At 36.7% G+C, this 20,973-nt stretch overlaps 1 protein-coding gene across 1 annotated transcript in view; it reads left to right on the top strand.

The window, feature by feature from the left end:
• Positions 1 to 20,973, top strand: part of RSF1 (remodeling and spacing factor 1) — a 151,015-nt gene that overhangs the window by 107,164 nt on the left and 22,878 nt on the right. Inside the window, exons 4-9 of the mRNA XM_081797331.1 lie at positions 2,749 to 4,514; positions 6,226 to 6,432; positions 12,229 to 12,333; positions 13,765 to 13,844; positions 18,579 to 18,633; positions 20,121 to 20,230. Coding sequence (XP_081653457.1) covers positions 2,749 to 4,514; positions 6,226 to 6,432; positions 12,229 to 12,333; positions 13,765 to 13,844; positions 18,579 to 18,633; positions 20,121 to 20,230 — 2,323 coding nt within the window. The remainder of the gene's footprint in view (positions 1 to 2,748; positions 4,515 to 6,225; positions 6,433 to 12,228; positions 12,334 to 13,764; positions 13,845 to 18,578; positions 18,634 to 20,120; positions 20,231 to 20,973) is intronic.

Here is a 20,973-nt window from a genome sequence, read left to right as displayed (position 1 = left end):
TTTTAGAAAAATGGTGCCAATAGACTTGCTCGATGCAAGGTAGCCACAAGCTTTGAATTTGAACAAAATGCAATATCTGCAAAGCACAATAAAGTGAAGCCCAATAAAAGGAGGTATGTCTGTACTGGATAGAAACCTAGTGATGTCCTTTACAGTTAACTTTTATAGGACATTCAGTGTTTTATTCCATAGTGATTGTGGTTGGGCTGGTTGCGAAAGCACATAATAGGTGATCAGTAAAAATTTGTTGAGTAAATGAATGAATCTGCTTTAAAAACCTACGGTAGATAATACTTCTCTTGAATTGCCTCAAGTTTGCCAAGCAGTGTTGCTGCTCCATTGTGAGTTTTGAAGAGAGTTTTACCTTAAGTTTTGTTTCTTCAAATTTTATGTCTCTTAACTCATTTGCATTTCTTTTCCAGTTTCTTTTTAAGGAAACTTTGGGAAAATGCTTATGTAACTGAATGATCTTTTTAACCAGTTGTGATTGTGCTTGAAGGCTCATTTTCTGTAATGATTCTGTTTTCTTTGCGGTTTTAGGGACACATCTATGTAATCTAGGGAAGCTGGAGTAATAAATGTTTTCACATCTGAAAGGAATTGAGCCAAACACAAAAATACCAAGAATTTAACATTTTGGGGTTAGGAGAAATATAAGCAAAGTGTAATTTTTCAGCTCACTTACTCCAACTGTTTTATTTGTAGATGAAGAAATGAGGATCAGATAGTTTGAGACATATGCGGAATTCACTAGGTGAATTAGGATTCATGAGCCTGGGAGCCTTGAACCTAATGTTATTCCTCATTTTATTTTGCCATGTTGTTACCAAATTGGAATCAGTTAAAGTCACTGAAGAGATCTTTCTCATTCACCGTTGCCAAATGAAAACATAGTGTCATTTTACCTCAGTCAGAGCCATAGTGAGGTCCTGAGTTGTTTTCTGAGCCAAAACATATAGAAGAATTATTAAATTGTGTTTTGTAAGCCCTTAGTATTAGGTTGAAGTTATTTTTAAAAATGGTAATCAGTATTTTAATTGTTAACCAAGATGTTCATTTAATTAGATTTCCTAATAGGCTAACCAATCTCAATAATCAGGAATTTACTAAGGCTATTTTTTCAGTGGGAAGGAGAGGACACACAAATCAGATCATTAGTGTCATGTCTTTAATTTCCTTGGTGGCATGCATATATGAAATCACAACAGTGTAAAGAGTGAAAAGCAATACTAATCCTTTGTTTCAGGTTCTGAATGGTTCTTAGTGGTCCTTGAATGGTAAATTTGCAACATGAATTAAGTAAAAGAAATAGTGGTTTATAATTTAAATATTTACTCTTTTAAAGATATTGCATTATTATTTTCAAAAACATGTCCTACTTCACCTCCCTTCTATTCTATTCTGTTTTATACCTACAAAATACATTGTAACTCTGGTTTATCAATTTGGCATAATGTGTGCAAAATTTTTTGTAAAAATTACTACTTTGGTAAAACTCCATTTAGAGCTGAGTTTTTTTAGTTATAAGGATAGGGTGAAGTGATGGGAAATAGAGATGAAATTAGTATTTGAAGAATTCTGTGAAAACACTCTGCTCAGATTCTCTGAGCACTGGTTTACATTGTCTGTGCAATCTGTGTAATCCCATTCAAAGATAATGCTGTTGGGATGCCTGGGTGGCCCAGTTGGTTAAGCATGCAACTCTTGATCTCAGCTCAGGTCTTGGATCTCAGGGTTGTGAGTTCAAGCCCCACATTGGGCTCCACACTGGGCATGGAGCCTACTTAAAGTAAAATAAAAATTTTTTTTAAATGCAAAAAAAATTCACAAAGATGATGCTATTTGCCAAATATGGTTTTTGCACTACTAGATACTCCATAAAAGTTGGAAATACATAGCCAATTAAGGTAAAAAGAGGAATTGATGATAAACATACATAGTTGGTAACATATTAACTTCTGAAGTGTTCACTAATGGCATTTGATAAAGTAAATTGTAATACAACCACATTGAGGACTGTTATATAAGTCTCATTTCTTAAAAGGCATTAAATATCATAAGAAAGTGATAGTGTTTCAATGAAAAAAATGGGGCAACATGATCCTGAAACTTTGTCAAAAATATACAAGACTAGAATGAAGTAATGTAAAATAGTAATAGTGGTTGCCTCTGGGTATTAGGATTGTGGACCTTTTATTCTCTTTGTGGGCATATGTTTCATTTTCTGTACAGAATTGTGTTATTTTTATAATCCGTATGAAGCATAAAACAAACATTTTTCCACTGCCATGCTCACGTTACCTCAATGAAATGAAGTGCTCAGTGACTTACAAGGAAGAACATTTGTCAGTTTTTAAAACAAATACGGTCTTTTGGAAATGTTTTATGTAGTATTTTTAGTTCACATTTTTAAGCCATCACTTGAGCTTGAATAAATTATTTGAACTGTATAAACATTTGCATTCCATTGAGAACACTGAAGCTAAAAGTATAAAGCAGAAACATGAATATTTCTGAATAACCATTTTTTAATATTTAGAAGCTTTGCTTCAGGTTTGGTAATTTCCTTCACTGTCAGATTTGGGGTATTTTGTTTTTTGTTTTATGTTTCTTTTTTGGTCAAATGTCCATTGACAAGCCACCTCTTTTAAGAGGGAAATTTCCAATGGGAATATCTATTATATTTAGCCTTTTATATTTTATAATCTTGAATGCTTAGATTTATGTAAATTTTTTCCTGATTTTTAGAGGAACAGAAGGAAAATGAAAAGATGAAAAGTGAAGAGCAGCCAGTAGATTCAGAAAACTGTTCTACACCCAGTGCTCTGGAAGAGGCTACTGTGAAAATAGAAAAAGAAGATGAAAAGGAACTTGTCAAACTGCCAGTCATAGTCAAGCTAGAAAAACCTTTGCCAGAAAGTGAGGAAAAAAGGATTATCAAAGAAGAAAGTGATTCCTTCAAGGAAAATGTCAAACCCACTAAAGTTGAAGTAAAGGAATTTAGGGCAGATCCTAAAGATATCAAAGGTAGCATGGAGAAGCTAGAGCCAGAGAGGCTGGAGTTTGGTGGCAATGTTCGATCTTCTCAAGAAATCACTGAGAAGTCTACGGAAGAAACCGAGAAAATTAAAAATGATCAGCAGGCGAAGATACCACTAAAAAAACGAGAAATTAAACTGAGTGATGATTTTGACAGTCCAATCAAAGGACCTTTGTGTAAATCAGTTACTCCAACAAAAGAGTTTTTGAAAGATGAAATAAAACAAGAGGAAGAGACTTGTAAAAGGATCTCTACAATCACTATTTTGGGTCATGAAGGGAAACAACTGGTAAATGGAGAAGTTAGTGATGAAAAGGTAACTGCAAATTTTAAGACAGAACAAATGGAGACAAGGTTTTATGATACAAAAGAAGATAGCTGTAGCCCCTCTAAAGACAGAAGTGTCATCGTGGAGGGAAATGGAGCAGAGTCCTTAAATTCTGTCATAACGAATATGAAAATAGGTGATCTTGAGAAGGAAGTGGTCCCTACAGGGAAAGATGCAGATAGTTCAGTATCAGTCTTAGAGTCCCAAAATCAAAAAGGGCAATTAGAGGAGACTGATCCTCCAGAAATGGAAATCTCTCTTGAGACTTCTGAGATGGCAAAGGATCTCTCTTTGAAAACTGCTTTATCTGCCACTGAATCTTGTACCCTGAAAGTTGACGAGAAGTCTCCCAAAAGTAAAAAGGATAAGCGCACACCAGTCCTAGAATGTCTTGAAAAGTTAGAGAAGTCCAAAAAGACTTTTCTTGATAAGGACACACAAAGATTGAGTCCAATACCAGAGGAGGTTCCAAAGTATACTCTAGAATCAGTAAAGCTAGTCTCTCCTGAGGCAGCTGAAACCTCAGCACCATCTAACATGACGGACGACTGTGAGAAATTAGCCTCAGAAAAGGAAGTGGTGGAATGTCAGAGCACAAGTTCCACTGAAAGTCAGCCCCTAGAAAAAACAGACCCAGAAATTCTACAAAAGGATTCCGAATCCACCAAGGTAGAAACAGATCATCTGGACAATGCCCAGACCTCTGGCACAGAGGATCATTCTGAGACAAAGGGTTCTACGCAAAAAAGCAAATTTAAATATAAGCTGGTTCCTGAAGAAGAAACCACTGCCTCAGAAAACACAGAGATAACCTCTGAAAGGCAGAAAGAGGGCATCAAATTAACAATTAGGATATCCAGTCGGAAGAAGAAGCCAGATTCTCCTCCCCAAGTTCCAGAACTAGAAACGAAGCAAGAGAAGACAGAAAAGGAAGAAGAGAAAACAAACGTAGGTCGTACTTTAAGGAGGTCTCCAAGAATATCTAGACCCACAGCAAAAGTGGCTGAGATCAGAGATCAGAAAGCTGATAAAAAAAGAGGGGAAGGAGAAGATGAAGTGGATGAAGAGTCAGCAGCTTTGCAGAAAGCAGACAAAAAAGAAAATCTGAAAAAAACGGAGAAGGATACAAATTCTAAAGTAAGCAAGGTAAAATTTCTCCTATTCTCTATTTATTAGAAATAATTGGGCCTAAGTGTAGCTCTTGATTTTGGTTAAAAAGAAGTCATTCAAAGAGCACTTTAAAAAAAAAAAAAAAGGTATCTTTCTTCCTATATCTGAGATGTCTTTTCTCACTAGTTATCCCCAAATATTAAATTTCATGCTGTATAATCTTGTCATCTTTTAAACTTTTTCTCTATTACAGGCAATATGGGAATATATATTCTCTTTGTAAACTATGCAGGTAATACCTAACCTGTAGGATTGAAAAATTAAAATGCCTCATAAACACTATTAAGAGTTTGGGATACATCTCTTTCCAATTCTTTTTCCATACATTAATATGTATGTTCATAAATATTTACCCATTCACTTAAAAAATAAATTGAATATGTTCATTTTTCTATGAATTTTTCACTTATCACTGTGTCTCTGAACTCTTTCCATGTCAGTAGATGTAGTCTACCTTTTGGTTATTGATGGCTACACAGTTTTCCATAGTGTGGATGTACCTCAGTTTATTTAATCACTCCCTTATTGATTGACATTTAGGTTGTTTCCAATTTTTCACTATTACAGGCAATGCTGCATTGAAGATCCTTTTGGACATAAGTGAGTATTTCTTTAGAATAGACTCCTAGAATTGGCATTGCTGGGTCAAGGGGCATGTGTGTATTTTAACTTTTGATAGCTGTTGGCACATTGCCCTCCCCAAAAGGCCCCGTTACTGTACTCTCCTTACCGTGTATGAGAGTGTCTGTCTTCCCCCATTTAATCATTAGTCTTAGAAGCCAGAATTCTCTTTTCTATGACTCTTTTATTTTAAGCAAAATCTAGTACAAATCTACAGCTCGTTTATAGGAGTTTGTTATAATGAAAACTGCTACTTTTATTTTTAATTTATTTAAGTGATCAGATTGTCCTCCATTGTAAGTGATCCTTTGTTCCCTGAAATACTAAATTTTTAATTCTTTAAAAGCATTTCCCCTTCTGTTGTTAGAATTATTTTGGTCTTTGATGGGGACTTACACTGTAGGAATGAACTGAACTATGAATCAAAAGACTGAAACCAGGTGGTAAAAAGCAGTTTACAACATTATAAACTTATTCTCTGAATAATACATTTTTATATTTGTCAGGATTTTTATATACAGTTCTGACCCATAAAAAATTTTACATTCATCTCTAATATGGGAATTGAAACTTTTATATAACAATATGTGAGAATATAGTCAGTGCTCTCTTAGAGAGCCTTTAAAATGTGCATGGCCTTTGACCCAGAATCCTCTTCAAGGAATTTATCCTAACCACAGAGGTTTGTAAAAATTTATATTTACAAGGAGCCATTTTTTGTGAAAGTGAAAAACTGGGAAACTACCTAAATGTCTGTCTAGTAAGGGATTAGATAAATACAGCTGTGTGATGGCATATTATACAGTCATTTACAGTGATGTTAATAATATATTTTATGACTAGGGAAATACTTATAAGACAGAATGTTCATTATAAACCCCCCTAACAAAAGTAGAATAAATAATGGAAATATGTACCAAAATTTAATAGTAGGTAGATCTCTGATGAAGATAGAGTAATTTTCATTTTCTTCTTGTATTTTGACTAAAAATTGACATATAATGAGAAGCTTGTTTTTTAATGTTCTTATTATACCAAATTATTCCAATTTTTAATTTTATATAAGGTAAAACCCAAAGGCAAAGTTCGATGGACTGGTTCTCGAACACGTGGCAGGTGGAAATATTCCAGCAATGATGAAAGTGAAGGGTCGGACAGTGAAAAATCATCTGCAGCTTCAGAGGAAGAGGAAGAAAAGGAAAGTGAAGAAGCCATCCTAGCAGATGATGATGAACCATGCAAAAAATGTGGCCTTCCAAACCATCCTGAGCTAGTACGTACCTGATCTAAATGAACAATATTCATCTTACTGGCATGCTGTGGTTACCCAAAGCAGCCTCCCTCTTCTGGGATTGATCATGATTTGAAATTTTTTAATGCTGCACAGCTTTTGTGCACAAAATAACCTTTATTTCTATTTCTCAAATAATAACCCAATTCTGCTTTCATTCTACTTGGTTTATGTATTGATATTTCCTCTACTAAGGATACACTCCTAACCTCTTCTCACAGATCAACAAATTAATTCAAATTTTTCTCTTCTGTTCTTCTTTAAATGTTTCTTCTTTCCCTTTAATTTATAATGATATTTCTGAAGTGACAACTTTAAAGAAGTAAGGCCTTAAAGGCCTTATTGCTTTCTGTAGCAACATTTAAGTCAAGTAGTAACCTAGTAGGGCTTTAAACTTTAGAAAATGGGGAATTCCAAAACAAATCACCCCCCAAAAAAAACCAAATGAAAAGGATAAATTCTAGACCAGATATCTTCAGAAGAATACTGACAGTGGAACTTACCCAGGAAGTAAGTTCTTCAAAAGTAGCCTAAATCAGGAAATCCAGTTCCTAACCTGTTTATATAATTTTTGCATTTCATATGAGCTTTCTAAAGAGCCTATTGAAGAAACACTCTTTTTATACCCAATTGTCTACAATTGGTCTGTTTTGAATAGATGTGACTTTCAAGGCAATTTCTAACCACTAAGTAGAAAGAAATATAAAGAAAGATGCTTCCATGTAGGTAGAACTTTGTGTAGCAGAAACTTTTCGAAATCCAGTAAAGTTTGGAAAATTCATGTGAGCTGGTTCTCCAAGGCTCTTTTTCCTAGAAAGCAGTGTGGGATGATGATAGGAAAAGCATTAGAGCCAGACCGTCGTGGATGTAGGTCTGGCTTCCACCACTTACCAGGTGCTCTCTTCTCAGTATCTTAATTTCTTTGTTGTAAAATGGGAATACTACTACATACTTCTTTTGAGGGCTTTTTGTTTGTTTGTTTGTCTTTTAAAGGAGATAGAAGTTTATAGAACACACTACAGGGGAGCAGTGGACAGGACAGCAGAGGAGAGACTGTCTGCTGAGGGTTGTTTTTAATAAGTTATGTAAAGTTGGCTTAGCACAGTTCCTGACATCTATTACGTGCTAGTTTAAAGCTATTTCTGGTTTACTTGTTCTTTCTCTTCCTTAATGTTACAGTCATATCTGGAAATAAATTTATCAATAATGTTTATCATATTCCCATAGTTTCAGAGGGTTCAGAAACAGAGAAGAAGTTTAGCTCTGAGACTAGATGTTGAAATTATGCTGAGAAGACCCTTCCAAGAATTTTTATGATCATCAGGCTATGAAAGTTAGGTCAAGATTTTTGTGTGGAGAAAGGCCAAGAGAAGATTTGAGATAGTGGTCTTTTCTGCCCTCCAAATCAAAAATCAGCACCTGTGTTCTTTCCCTGCCATTTCTAATATCTTTTTAAACCAAGAGAATGCATTTTGACTGAGGCAGCAATAGATGTTAGCAGCAAAGGGGTGTGAGGAAATGAGAAGTAAAATGAAGTGAGCAGAGGTGATGTTGAGGAAATGAAGAAAGTTGCACCCTTCTTGGAACACACACATAGGACTTTCATTTATTTGGTTATTTTAATAACTGCTCTGAAAATCCCATTCCTGGCTACTCTGCCAAAAATGAGTGACATTAGAAACTAAAGATGTGGTGGATTCCTTATGCCCAATGTTTAAGGATAATCATAAATCAAAATGTCAAGCGACTATGATGTGTGTAAGTGGTACAGAAATGACGCTGAATTAGAAGGACATGGTCCTTGTCCTCACTGAGCTTACAGCAGAAAAACAATAAATTCATTGATGAATCTGGAACTCTATGGGGTGTTCCACGTGCTTTAGTCAAAATCAATGCATCATTGCCTGAGGCTTGGAAATCTTACACAGTAGAATTTTAACGGAATTTTATCTTTATTACAGAATAGAGACAAACATCACTTTTTAAATAAATTATATTCTAAAAGTTTACTTTTAATTTTGTTATTTGAAATTTAGATTACGTTTTACCATGCAAACAATGTGATAAATGAAATCAGGTGCCCAGGGTAGTCTACATATGCCTGTGTGATCGGTCGGTGTATAACTCAAGTTAAACACTCACATGACTTAGTATTGAGTTCTGGGTGTTGGCAGCAAATGGTGATGCATTGTAAGGAGAAGGGGGAAGGCAGCTTTTCACTTTTAAATCGCTGCACTTGGGTGCACATCCCACTGCTCTTCTTTAAGCCCCCGTGGTTCGTGTTAGCAATTTAGAAACTGCTTTACATATATACTACAGTTGAACAAATAAATGAAGCGTGGAGAATTGGAGCCATAAATGAGCAAGGTCAAAGGCTAGAATGAGCCCTGTGGTACTGGATTAGAGCTGGAGATACTGGTATGAACTCATGCTTATTTTAATATAGATCTATGTGTTTACATGGATTGCTCTACATACATGTATATCATAGCTCTGTCCTCTGAGAGAGCCTAGAAGCAGTGATACCTAGTATCATAGCACTTAGCACCCAGATGTTTGTTTGTTTCTTTTTTTTTAAGATTTTATTTATTTGAGAGAGAGCAGGGGGAGGAGCAGGTGGAGAGGGACAAGCAGACTCCACACTGAGCAGGGAGCCCAACACAGGACTCGGATCCCACGACCCTAAGATCATGACCTGAGCCAAAATCAGGAGTCCGACACTTAACCAACTGAGCCACGCAGTTGCCCCCAGATTTTGGTTTTTAAATAGCATTGTCCAATAAAGGAACCAGGGCTTCTAGGAGAAATGGCTAATACAAAGGCTTGGGCAGAGAAAATATAAGATGTGCCAGGAATGTCCCATAGTGTCAGGAAGTAAAAAAGTGCTTAAAATAAAGGATGCAAATGAGTCCTAAGGAGAAAGAACTAGCAATTTGAACAATAAATTAAATAATGGTTTTAGATTCTAACCCAAAGAAAATAAATCTTCGTTAGTTGATCCTGATATAAAGTGACTGAATAAACAAATAAATGGGGGAGAAGGACATTTTCTTTACAGAAGAATTCCAAATATTAGAGGGCATGAGGGAAATAGGTAATCATCATTAGAACACCATAGTAACAATTGTTGCAAGCAATAATGTAGGACTGATGAGCACTAAAATTAGTGGGTGAAATTTATTAATTTTAATTAATAAGTTTTAACTTATACCTCCAAATTCTTTGATATTCCACCCTCCAGAAAGTGCAGCTTAATCCTCCTCCCCTTGAGTGTGGGCTGGACTTAGTACTTGTAATGAGAATAGCTATGGAAAGTGAAAAGTAGTAACTTTGCAGTGATGAAAACCAACAGATACTACCGTAACCAAGTGATCAAGGTTAATATTATTAGTAATAGGTCATGATGATATCACGTACCCCCAGATATGATGCAGTAAGTAGGGCACTTCACCTCTGTGGTATTCTCCAAAACCCATAACCTCAGTCTAATCAAGGGAAGACCTCAAACAAACCCAAACTGAGGGGCAGTCTACCTAATATCTGACTAATATTCTTCAAAACTGTCGAAGTCATGGAAAACACAAAAAGACCAAGCAACTGTTACAGATCAGAGGAGATTGAGGAAACATGATTAAATGCAATTTAATATCCTAGATTGCATTCCGAAATCAGAAAAAGAACATTAGTGGAAAAACAGATGAAATCTGAATAAGGTCTGTTGGTCAGTTAATAGTGATGTATTGATGTTAATTTCTTTTTTTTTTTTTTAAGATTTATTTATTTGACAGAGAGAGAGTACAAGCAGGGGGAGGTGGAGAAGGAGAGGGAGAAGCAGGCTCCCTGCTGAGCAAGGAGCCTGATGCCGGGCTTGATTCCAGGACCCCTGGATCATGACCTGAGCTGAAGGCAGACGCTTAATGACTGAGCCACCCAGGCGACCCTGATGTTAATTTCTTAATTTTGATAAATATCCCATGGTTATGTAAGATGTTAACATTAATGGAAGCAGGGTAAAAGATTTATGGGAATTCTATCTTTGCAACTCTTCTGTAAATCTAAAATTATTTAAAAATAAGTTAAACATTCCTGAGTGTGCTTTTTTTTTTTTTTTTTTAGATTTTATTTATTGATTTGAGAGAGAATGAGAGAGAGAGCATGAGAGGGGGGAGGGTCAGAGGGAGAAGCAGACTCCCTGCTGCGCAGGGAGCCCGATGCAGGGCTCGATCCTGGGACTCCAGGATCATGACCTCAGCCGAAGGCAGTCGCTTAACCAACTGAGCCACCCAGGCGCCCCGCATTTTAAATTTCAGAGAATTGGTCATCTTAAACTCAGATAATATAAAATGACAACTTAAGTCTAATTATTGTTAGCCTTTGTTTGTGAACATGATGGTCCTAAGTATAGCTCCATTCCTCATCTTTGTCCCTTCCATATTTGAATTTTCATTATAAAAAGGATCATGAATGTTTCTTACAGACAGGTAATTGAAATGCTATTTAAAGTGGGAATTAGGGATGCCTGGGTGGCTCAGTTGGTTAAGTGTCTGCCTTTGGCTCAGGTCATGATCCTGGGATCGAGCCCCGCGTTGGGCTCCCTGCTCAGCAGGGAGCCTGCTTCTCCCTCTGCCTGCTGCTCCCCCTGCTTTTGCGCTCACTCTCGCTGTCTCTCTCTCTCACATATAAATAAATAAAATCCTTAAAATAAGTAAAGTGGGAATTATTTGTATTTTTAAAATCCTATGTGTGGTAGGGAAGTTTATGATGCTTGAACTGTAAAACTTTGTTATAAGGGATATGTTGTTATAGTCGTCAAGGCACACTAAAAAAGGTTTATAACTCTAGGTCAGAAGAACTTGTAATTTGGGGTACCTGGCTGGCTCAGTCAGACCATGTGACTCTTGATATCGGGATTGTAAGTTCAAGCCCCATGTTGGATGTAGAAATTACTTAAAAATAAAATCCTAAGGGAACACCTGGGTGGCTCAGTCAGTTAAGCATCTGCCTTTGGCTCAGGTCATGATCCCAGGGTCCTGGGATTGAGCCCTGTGTTGGGCTTTCTGCTGCTCCCCCTGCTTGTGTGCTCTCTCAATCCCTCTCTCTCTGACAAATAAATAAATAAAATCTTTTTAAAAATAAATAAATAAAATCTTAAGAGCTGCCTGAGTGGCTCAGTCAGTTAAGTGTCTGACTCTTGATCTCAGCTCAGGTCTTGATCTCAGGGTCATGAGTTCAAGCCCCACATTGGGCTCCACACTGGGCATGGAGCCTACTTTAAAAAATAACTTAAATTAAATAAAATCTTAAAAAAAAAAAGAAAGAAGAACTTGTGGGGCGTCTGGGTGGCTTAGTCGGTTGAGTGTCCGGCTCTTGGTTTTGGCTGGGGTCATGATCTCTGGGTCATGAGATCGAGCCCCCATCAGGCTCTGTGCTCAGCGTGGAATCTGCTTGAAATTCTTTCCCCCTCCCTTCTCCTCCTCCTCTGCTCCTCCCCACGCTCCAGCTCTCTGTCTCTTTTTCTCTAAAGTAAATAAATCTTAAAAAAAAAAAAAAGGACTTGTAATTTTCGCTAAATTTTGTAGTTTAACATATTGCAAATTATTTTTTTTAATGACGTGTTAGATCCCAATTAGAGCTTTTTTAGTTTTATGCAAATAAAGATGCTGTGATATAGAGTATTTCTTAGTATAGTACCAAAAAATTACTGAAATGTCTTTAACTTCAGAGGCATTGAATTTTAGTCGTGGAATTAGGTTGACATTTCCGTGTGGTTTATTTCAGATTCTTCTGTGTGACTCTTGTGACAGTGGGTACCACACTGCCTGCCTTCGCCCTCCACTGATGATCATCCCAGATGGAGAGTGGTTCTGCCCCCCCTGCCAACACGTATGACCAGCACGCCTTTGTTTTTAGTCTTCGGTGTTATATTCCAATGAATAATACTTCTTGACAGCCACTAAACATTTTTCATTTTCAAAGCAATTTGTAAATATTGTTTACCTTTTGTTTAAAGTTCTGTGAAATTTGAGACTCTTGAAAAAAAACTACCTTTTATTAATATCTTTTAGGCCTTTGTTTTTTTTCTCCCAAAGCATTTTTCAAAGACCTCTAATTTTTATAAAATTATAATCTCAGATTTATTTTTTTCTCACATTTGTTACAGGCACAATAGCCCCAAATTAAAATGATATATGAGGGAAGAATTAAGTTTCTTTATCCCTTTGTTTCATCCTCTTTTTCATTTCTGCCCACCTCCTTCTTTTCAGTTTTATGGATGGTATTATGAATTATGTACCACTATGATGCTACTATAAATAGAAACATGGATTATATTTCTCTTATATCGTGATTCAGGTGAATTTCTTTTGAAAGCTGAAGAACAGACTGTTTTTATGCGACTGCACTCACGGGGTCCTTTCTGTCACAAGTCCAGTCTCATCTCACGTTAAAAATGATGGGCTTTATTGCATTTCCCAGTGAACTGGACTTCTTGGCTTAGCATAGCTTTTTCAGTTGCATTCTTCAGCTCCGTTTTGACCCAATCACCATGTGGCATGGTTGTGTAATTTTTTCCCATTCTCTTTTTTAAAAATAGTGATTGGCACCATTATATTGTATTGTACATAGAACCTTCTCCCTTAAAAATGCTGTGGGAGTCTTAAAACCTTTTCATCACTGTCATGTAAACATGTTGAGCCAGATGCTATTTTAAACGTTGATTACTACCAGCAACATAGGCATAGAATGTATTTCTTGATGAGGCTAGGAGTTTCCCCAACGTGTGTGTTACTGCAGAGATACTGTGCTCATCTTCAGTTCAGTGGATGCTGAAGCACCTCTTTATGTCGTTAAACACAAGGACTATCTCCGTGTTCATTCACCGTGTGAGCCCTCATCAGCTCTCAGAATAGCATAGTATTGTGAGCCAGCATGCAAGGGATAAATGTTTGTGGAAAGGTGTTAAAAATGACACTCATGGGGGGGTACCTGGCTGGCTCAGTCAGTAGAGCATGCGACTCTTGATCTCAGGGTCCCCCGCTGGGCCTAGAGCTTTCTTTTTTTTTTTTTTTTTTTTTCTCTAAAGATTTTATTTACTTGACAGAGAGAGACACAGTGAGAGAGGGAACACAAGCAGGGGGAGTGGCAGAGGGAGAAGCAGGCCTCCCGCAGAGCAGGGAGCCCGATGCGGGGCTCGATCCCAGGACCCTGGGATCATGACCTGAGCCAAAGGCAGCCGCTTAACTGACTGAGCCACCCAGGTGCCCTAGAGCTTTCTTTAAAAAAAAAAAAAATAACACTCGTGTTTTGCTCTTTCAGAAACTACTGTGTGAGAAATTAGAAGAACAATTGCAGGATTTGGATGTTGCCTTAAAGAAGAAGGAACGTGCTGAACGCAGGTATTGTGATAATGTGTCTTAATGTTTTACTTGGGAATTTGATAATACAGTTGTTTTGCAATATAGGTTAATATATCTATCTAAAATAATTATTGGCAAACTGTGACCTGTGGGTCAAATTTGGCATGCTCCTTAATTTTGTATTGCCCACTAGGAATGTTTTTTTTCCATTTTTAAATGATTGAAAAAAATCAAAACAAGAATCTTCTTGACAGATGAAAATTCTATATTCCAGTTTCATTGTCCATAAAAAAAGTTTTATTGGAACACAGCCATGCTCATTTGTTGATATATTGTCTGTTGCTGCTTTAACGTACAGCAGCAGAGTTGGGTAGTTACGGTAAAACCTTTTGCCCTGCCACGCTTAATTTATTATCTGTCCTTTTACAGGAAAAGTTTGCCAACTACTGATCTAAAATATTTATCAAAACCTACTCTGAATAAATATTGGCCCAGTTATTGTGGAGGATATGTACCTTACTAAGTATGTAGTGAGTACAAGAAAATTCTCAGAACTGCTCTAGTTACCCATGTCATCTCTTTGGGTGGGCAGAATTAACACCGCTAAAATAAAGAGCATTTAAATGCTGAGCTGTGTCCTAAGAGTCATAACTTATAGTCATAAGATATGCCTCCCTTTCCAATTTACCATTGCAATGTAGTCTTAAAGCAGTTGGAGAAGACTTCTTGGAGGAGGTGAGACTGGATTTGAATCCAGTCTTTAAAAGGGGGCTCAAAATCAGCATAGTAAGTTTATGTTTATTTATATTTATTTGTACCTTCCTTGATTATTCTGTTGCTAAACAGTTATTCATGCCTACTGTGTACCAAACTGAAGAGAAAAGGTGAGTGAGTGAGAACTCACCTCTGTCAGAATACAGCTGTATTGGCCAGTGGTATAGTAAAGTAGACAGATCATGGCATATTTGGAGCAATACAGGAGTGCCGTGGAGGGGCATTTTAGTTCTGATAGGGGTTTGGGTTATCAGGCAAGTCCTGACAAAAGTGTGAACAAAATGTGAACGTGAGGTGGGGAGAGTGGTAGAAGATGAAGTTGTAAATGCAGATTGAGGCCGAACTGTGAACAGTTTGGCATATCGGACTAGGGGATTTGAATTATTCTCTACAAGTAGTAAGAGAGCCATCAAAGGAGAGATAAGTATAATCAGGTCTCTATTTCAGAAAACATGCCCTGGTAACAATAAAAAGGAATTAGAGTTGAGACTGTTGCAGTGGAGTCCAGGAGAGCCGGTGAGGTCTGAACTAGGACATACCTTACATAATGAAGTAGAGGTATTAAAAGAGAATTTTCAGAAGCTTAATTAGGAGGATTTGATGCCCATTTGTACATATTATGAGAAAATTTAAACAATGTCTCCTGGTCCTACTACCTTCATTTGCTGCTACTGTAACTTTTACCTGTTATCTCACAGTCTTCCCCCTCCCCCCAAATTTTGCTTGCTTTAAGACAGTCAGGTAACTCATTTGATAATCGACTCATTTTAGCCCCCCATACTGTGAACTCAGTGGTTTCAGCCTCCAGATCCTGGTTTTTTCCTTACTAGTCAGCTTCAGCTCTCTGGTTTATAATGGATGCTACTTGGTTTAAAGGCAAAATTAATCTCTATAAAGTTGACTAGGAGATAAAAATACTTCATTTTTAAAAAATCAGTTGTCTAAATACCTGTGTATTTAGAAACTCTGGGTAATAGTCCTTTATATAATTATTAGGACTATTTTAATATTCACAGTTGTTCCTGTTTTTATTTTTGACACTAGAAAAGATTTAACTAAGGATGCTTCAAATTAAATCATAATAAAAAATTAGGCATTTTCTTTATTCTTTTTGAAATCTGCCTGCCCTTCTGAGAAATGAGCAGTTTTGTGGAAAGGCTGGTTAAAATTTTTTGACTACTGCCTCACTATAGGGTATATTGTTGCAATTAAGAAATACTTAAAATTTTAGAAATTTATGTTAAAATGTGCCACAATACTTATTCACACTATTGGTCTTCCCATTTACTAACTCATTTGCTTTCCCTTCTACTTTTGGTAATCCTCTTTACTTAAATGTCATCCTTTAAGAGGACATCCAGAATTATGGCTTTAGTTCACACACTAAATTCTTTTTGAGATTGGATCACAAAAAGGAGAGTAAAGTTACTGTTATGGAGAGAACAGTCTGCCACAAAGCCAGTTAATTGAATTATTGCTACTATTTTTTAATTCTTCCCAATAATCTGGTTAACAAAGTTTTCTTTATATATGGCTTCTAATATACATAGATCCTGATATATATGAATCCTAGGGGCTCTAAAGAGCAAAATATGTATATTTCTAAAGTAAAATATTAACTGTAAACTCTAGGTGACTCCACCTGTTTTTAAAAATGAGCATTTTTATTCATCCTTTTTAAAATCTGTAAAAATAATTTCTCTAGCACTCATCCTAGAAACTTAACGGCCTTGGTTACTCTCTATATCCTAGCACGGGAGCATCTTTCCCTTTGTTCATACATTTATTCAACATTTAACCAACATGTAGTGAGCACCCACTTTATGCCAGGCAGTGTAATCAACATGAAGTGTATAGGTGGTCTCTACATTAAAGGGCTCTACAGTATGGTGAAAAAGAAGGATTTGTCAATGAGTAATCAATGACTAGCCAGAAACTGTCTCCAGAGCTGGAGCTGTGATGCTCTGTGAAATTTGACGTTTCAGAAGTCCCTTCAACTGGTTGGTAAACATCCCTTCCAGAACTTGGTGCAGGAATTATTTGGGAATTCAAATAGCTCTGTACCTCCAGAGTACTTTTACTAGTGTTTGCTAGCAGAGAGTTGGATTTAATCAGGGTTGGAATTTTCCAGGTAATGTAACAGAGGGAAGGAGAGAAAGAGACAAGGAATTTGAAAGTGTATGCAAAGGAGTATTTATAATGATGGACCGTGGAGTCTAAGCCAGGTAAGGGGGAAAGTAAGGACACAAGGGAGTATTGGACAGTGAAAAGAGGCTAGGGTCGATGGATAGAGGTCCCACTGGAGTTAGGGAATTGTTGAAATCAGTGTACCAGAGGGAGTAAGCCAGAAAGTGAGCCAGTAGACGTCAGAGTATAGATTCCCTGAAATTGAAATTTTAGGAAGGGTGTGGTTATTTGTAATGATGAGGTCTGGGCCCAGTATGATCATTGAGCTAGGTGGTGGTGAGATGGAGTGGAAGAGGTATCTTTCTATAAGATTACTGAGCAAGAAAATGCTGTGATGAGAAATCATACCTACCTTCAAGAGCCTACTCAACTGTTACCACCTATTTAAAGCCTCCACTTTCTCAGCTCTGCAAACAAGTTATTCCTTCTTCATGTTTCCATTATACCTGTTCATAATGGACTACAGTCAGTTGTTGAATAATTGTGAGGACAAGAACCGTGTATTATTTGCCCTCAGGATTCCCAAGCCTTACACAAATCATGACCTCAATATGGTGAATGTGAACTGAATGTTTTTCAGTTGAGTTGAGATAATAATAAAGTGAAAGTAGAGATTTTGAGGTATAAAAGAGGAAACTGATAAAACAGTAAACTTGGTTAGTGTAGGGATAGATATGTGTTGAACATATTTAGTAACAGAGAACTCAAGTTCTGACTTCTCCATGAAGCCTTCCCTGTTAATTTCAGCTAGTACTGTTTTTGCCTTTCCTAGTTTTTAATTCATTAACTGTACTATTTTAAATCAGGTTTTGATTAAAATAACTTTATCATTTTCTTACGTGCCCAATTTTTGACTGAATAGCTTTATAACCCATCTCAGAAAGACTGTAAGATTCTTGTTAGCAGAGCCAAGGGTTTCTAGGGCAGTAAAGGCTGCATTCTGAAGGACCCAGGTAACTGGATGAGTAATGCCCTTCTATAAGGGACATCACAAGCAAAGGGAGGAAGAGTGGTTATTTCTGTTCAGTTCAACATACACTGGCCTGCATATAAGAGCTCATCTGTCCTTGGTGAATTAGATTAACTTTGGGAGAACCAGAAAAAACACCTATTGGGTGTAGCAGTTTGTTAATGGAAAATTTGTTGGATTAAAATCAACAAAGGTTCGTTTCTTTGAAAAGAAACTATGGAGATCTTGTTAGTGTTCTAAATCCACATTGCCTGAAGAAGTGTTAACTGGCTCTAAAACTAATCTTCACTGGAGCAACTAGGGTGCAGAGCCTTGTAGCTGCACTGCCTTTTTTCTTCTCTGCAAACGCATGGTTTTAGTATCAATCACTGGGACCTTGACATGGTTCTATTGCATAGAATTTCTTTTTTTAGTATTGATATTTATTACCTTGAGATTATGGCTGTGTATATACACATATGAAAATGTCCAGCCTAACAAAGATCTAGTTTGTCCAGCGTTGACTTCCTGTCTAATCACTTTGTCAGTGAGTTGCAGCATAACTCTCCTCATGAAGTTTCCTTGTCTACTTCAGCTCGCAGGTTTTATTTCATCAGTATAATTACTTCCAAGACTACAATTTTCAGTTACACCTTTTTACAGTTTTTACCTTTAGAAAGTTTTGTGCCTCCCACAGTTACCAGTACGATAAGCTCTGTAGACAGTAGCTAACATGTCTATGACCTAGCCTCTGCCGTTACCATGAAATCATCATTTTAGTATTGTCTGTGTTAGCAATGTTTTCATAACAATTTTATTTTTAGCAAATCTCATTTTGCGTGCGTTTTTGTTTTCACCTAAAGGAAAGAACGTTTGGTGTATGTGGGTATCAGTATCGAAAACATCATTCCTCCACAAGTAAGTTTCTGGTTTGTAGTATTTTTGAAGAAGAGACTGTCATAATTGTTTTAAAATTTAACCCACTTTATGTAATGTGAATAGTTTTAAATATACAGTATACCTGTTTTATTACAAGTGGAGGGCGCCTGGGTGGCTCAATTGGTTAAGCGACTACCTTCGGCTCAGGTCATGATCCTGGAGTCCCGGTATCGAGTCCTACATCGGGCACCCTGCTCAGCAGGGAGTCTGCTTCTCCCTCTGACCCTCCCCCCTCTCATGTGCTCTCTCTCAAATAAAATTTAAAAAAAAAAAAAAAAGTGGGGGTGCCTGGGTGGCTCAGCTCGGCTCGGGTCATGATCCTGGGGTCCTGGAATCAAATCCCGCGTCGAGCTCCCTGCTCAGCGAGGAGCCTGCTTCTCCTTCTCCCTCTGCTGCTCCCCCTGCTTGTACTTTCTCTCTGTCTAATAAAAAAAAAAAAAAAAAATTAGAAATTTAGGACCTTAAAGAAATCACCCATATTTTCCCTCATGATTAAAATTAAATATATGCTGGGCTGCTTGGCTGGCTTAGTCGGTAGAGCATGCAGCTCTTGATCTCAGGGTCGTAAGTTTGAGCCCCATGTTGGGTGTAGAGTCTACTAAAGAAAATAACAATAATAATAAAATAAAAATTACATATATGCTGATAGCCCTAAAATGTAATATCATGTTCAAATCAGATTTATATAGCTCACTGCTATGGGGTATATGTTCTGGGGTGGTTTTTTTTTTTTTTTTTAACCCTGTATTATATTGGGTAATTTGTTTTTAGCTTCTTTATGTGTTGTTTATGTAAAGTGACAAAAGAATAGTTCAGGGAGTTCAGGTTTTTAATTCTGTGCTTTGGGTGTTGGTTATTAGAAACTTCAGTATTTGTTCTTAACAGTTGGTTTCTTTGAAGGAATATTGTTTTACATTATTAGTCTAATTTCTAATTAAGGATATCTCATGAGTGAAAGTACATGTAACATGGTTTTCATTTGGAAATGAAGAAATGTTCCTAGTTTCATACACAGTTTCATTCAGCCTTAATTAAATCGAACACTTAAGTAACCTGTCTTGGTTAGTTACTTTCCTTCATCATCATGCTTCTTTCTTTTTCTAAATCCATTATTTCATTGATTCAGCATATCTTCTGAATATCTTCTATGTGTTCAATTTAATTATTTGTTAAAAAATTTATCAGTGGAGAAACTTCATCATGATTGTTTTAAAAGAGGTAATTATAAACTCACAGAAACATAAGAATTTTAATACAGAAGGGCTTCATCCTTTGATCACCAGTACTCTTTTTAATCTCTCTACTTAGTGTGGCCGTGTTCATTCAGTTTTGGGGGCGGTGAGATCACCTCACTTTTTCAGTCTTTTACATGTGCTGCCTAGACAGACATTAGAAAACTATTCATTCCAAGAAGCTTTTTGTTTGTCCTAATAACCTATATATTTGTTATCATATTTTTAAACCAGGAGCCAGATTTTTCTGAAGATCATGAAGAAAAGAAAAAAGATTCAAAAAAATCCAAAGCAAACTTACTTGAAAGGAGGTCAACAAGAACACGGAAATGTATAAGTTATAGGTATGAAATATGTGGAAATGGTTACAATAAAAGAGTGTAAAATGTTTTTTTAAATTATAAAATATGACCCAAGAGGATATGCTTTTTTTCATAATGATCATTAGTTAGATATATATATATTTGTTACTTACTGTCTTTAGAATCATGCCGTTTTAGAGCAGCCAACATGATCTTTTCAAAACGTAGATTTGCTCATGTCATCCTTTTCTGCTTAATATACTTTGTCAGATTTCTGTAGCTCTTGGGATAAGGATCGATGCTTTAACAAGGCCCCTACAGGCACCACAGAGTGCTCTGTACCCAGCTTTTCAGCTCTGTGTCATCCACATTTTTCCTCACTCTGTCATTATCAGCCAGTCTTCTTTCAGCTTGTTCGCACATGCTCTTTACTCGACCTAGAATTTCCCTCCTGTTTTCACCTTGTTAACGTTCTCTTGATCAAATCTATTATATGCCCTCATAGCAACCAATTCTTCTCTTTGAAAGTACTTATCATGGTACCATTTTATATAAAATCATCATAACTAATGAAATCAAAGCCTGCTCATGGAAAGAGCAAGTGTAAAGTCAGTTCTTCTGTAATACAACATACGAATTCCTAAAAATTGCCGGGCTGTGTAAAATCACACAATATAAACCATAGGGATTATGGGAAATATGGAGGTAGGGCCACACTCAAAAATTTCGTTAGTGACATTTTTTTTTTAAAGATATGAATGTAGGGGAGGGGGGTGGGGGGATGG

Source organism: Leptonychotes weddellii, chromosome 11, assembly GCF_054177405.1.
Source record: "Leptonychotes weddellii isolate Sample4059 chromosome 11, ASM5417740v2, whole genome shotgun sequence".
In the NCBI taxonomy this organism is placed as follows: Eukaryota; Metazoa; Chordata; class Mammalia; order Carnivora; family Phocidae; genus Leptonychotes; species Leptonychotes weddellii.
This window is presented reverse-complemented; position numbering and strand designations above follow the sequence as displayed.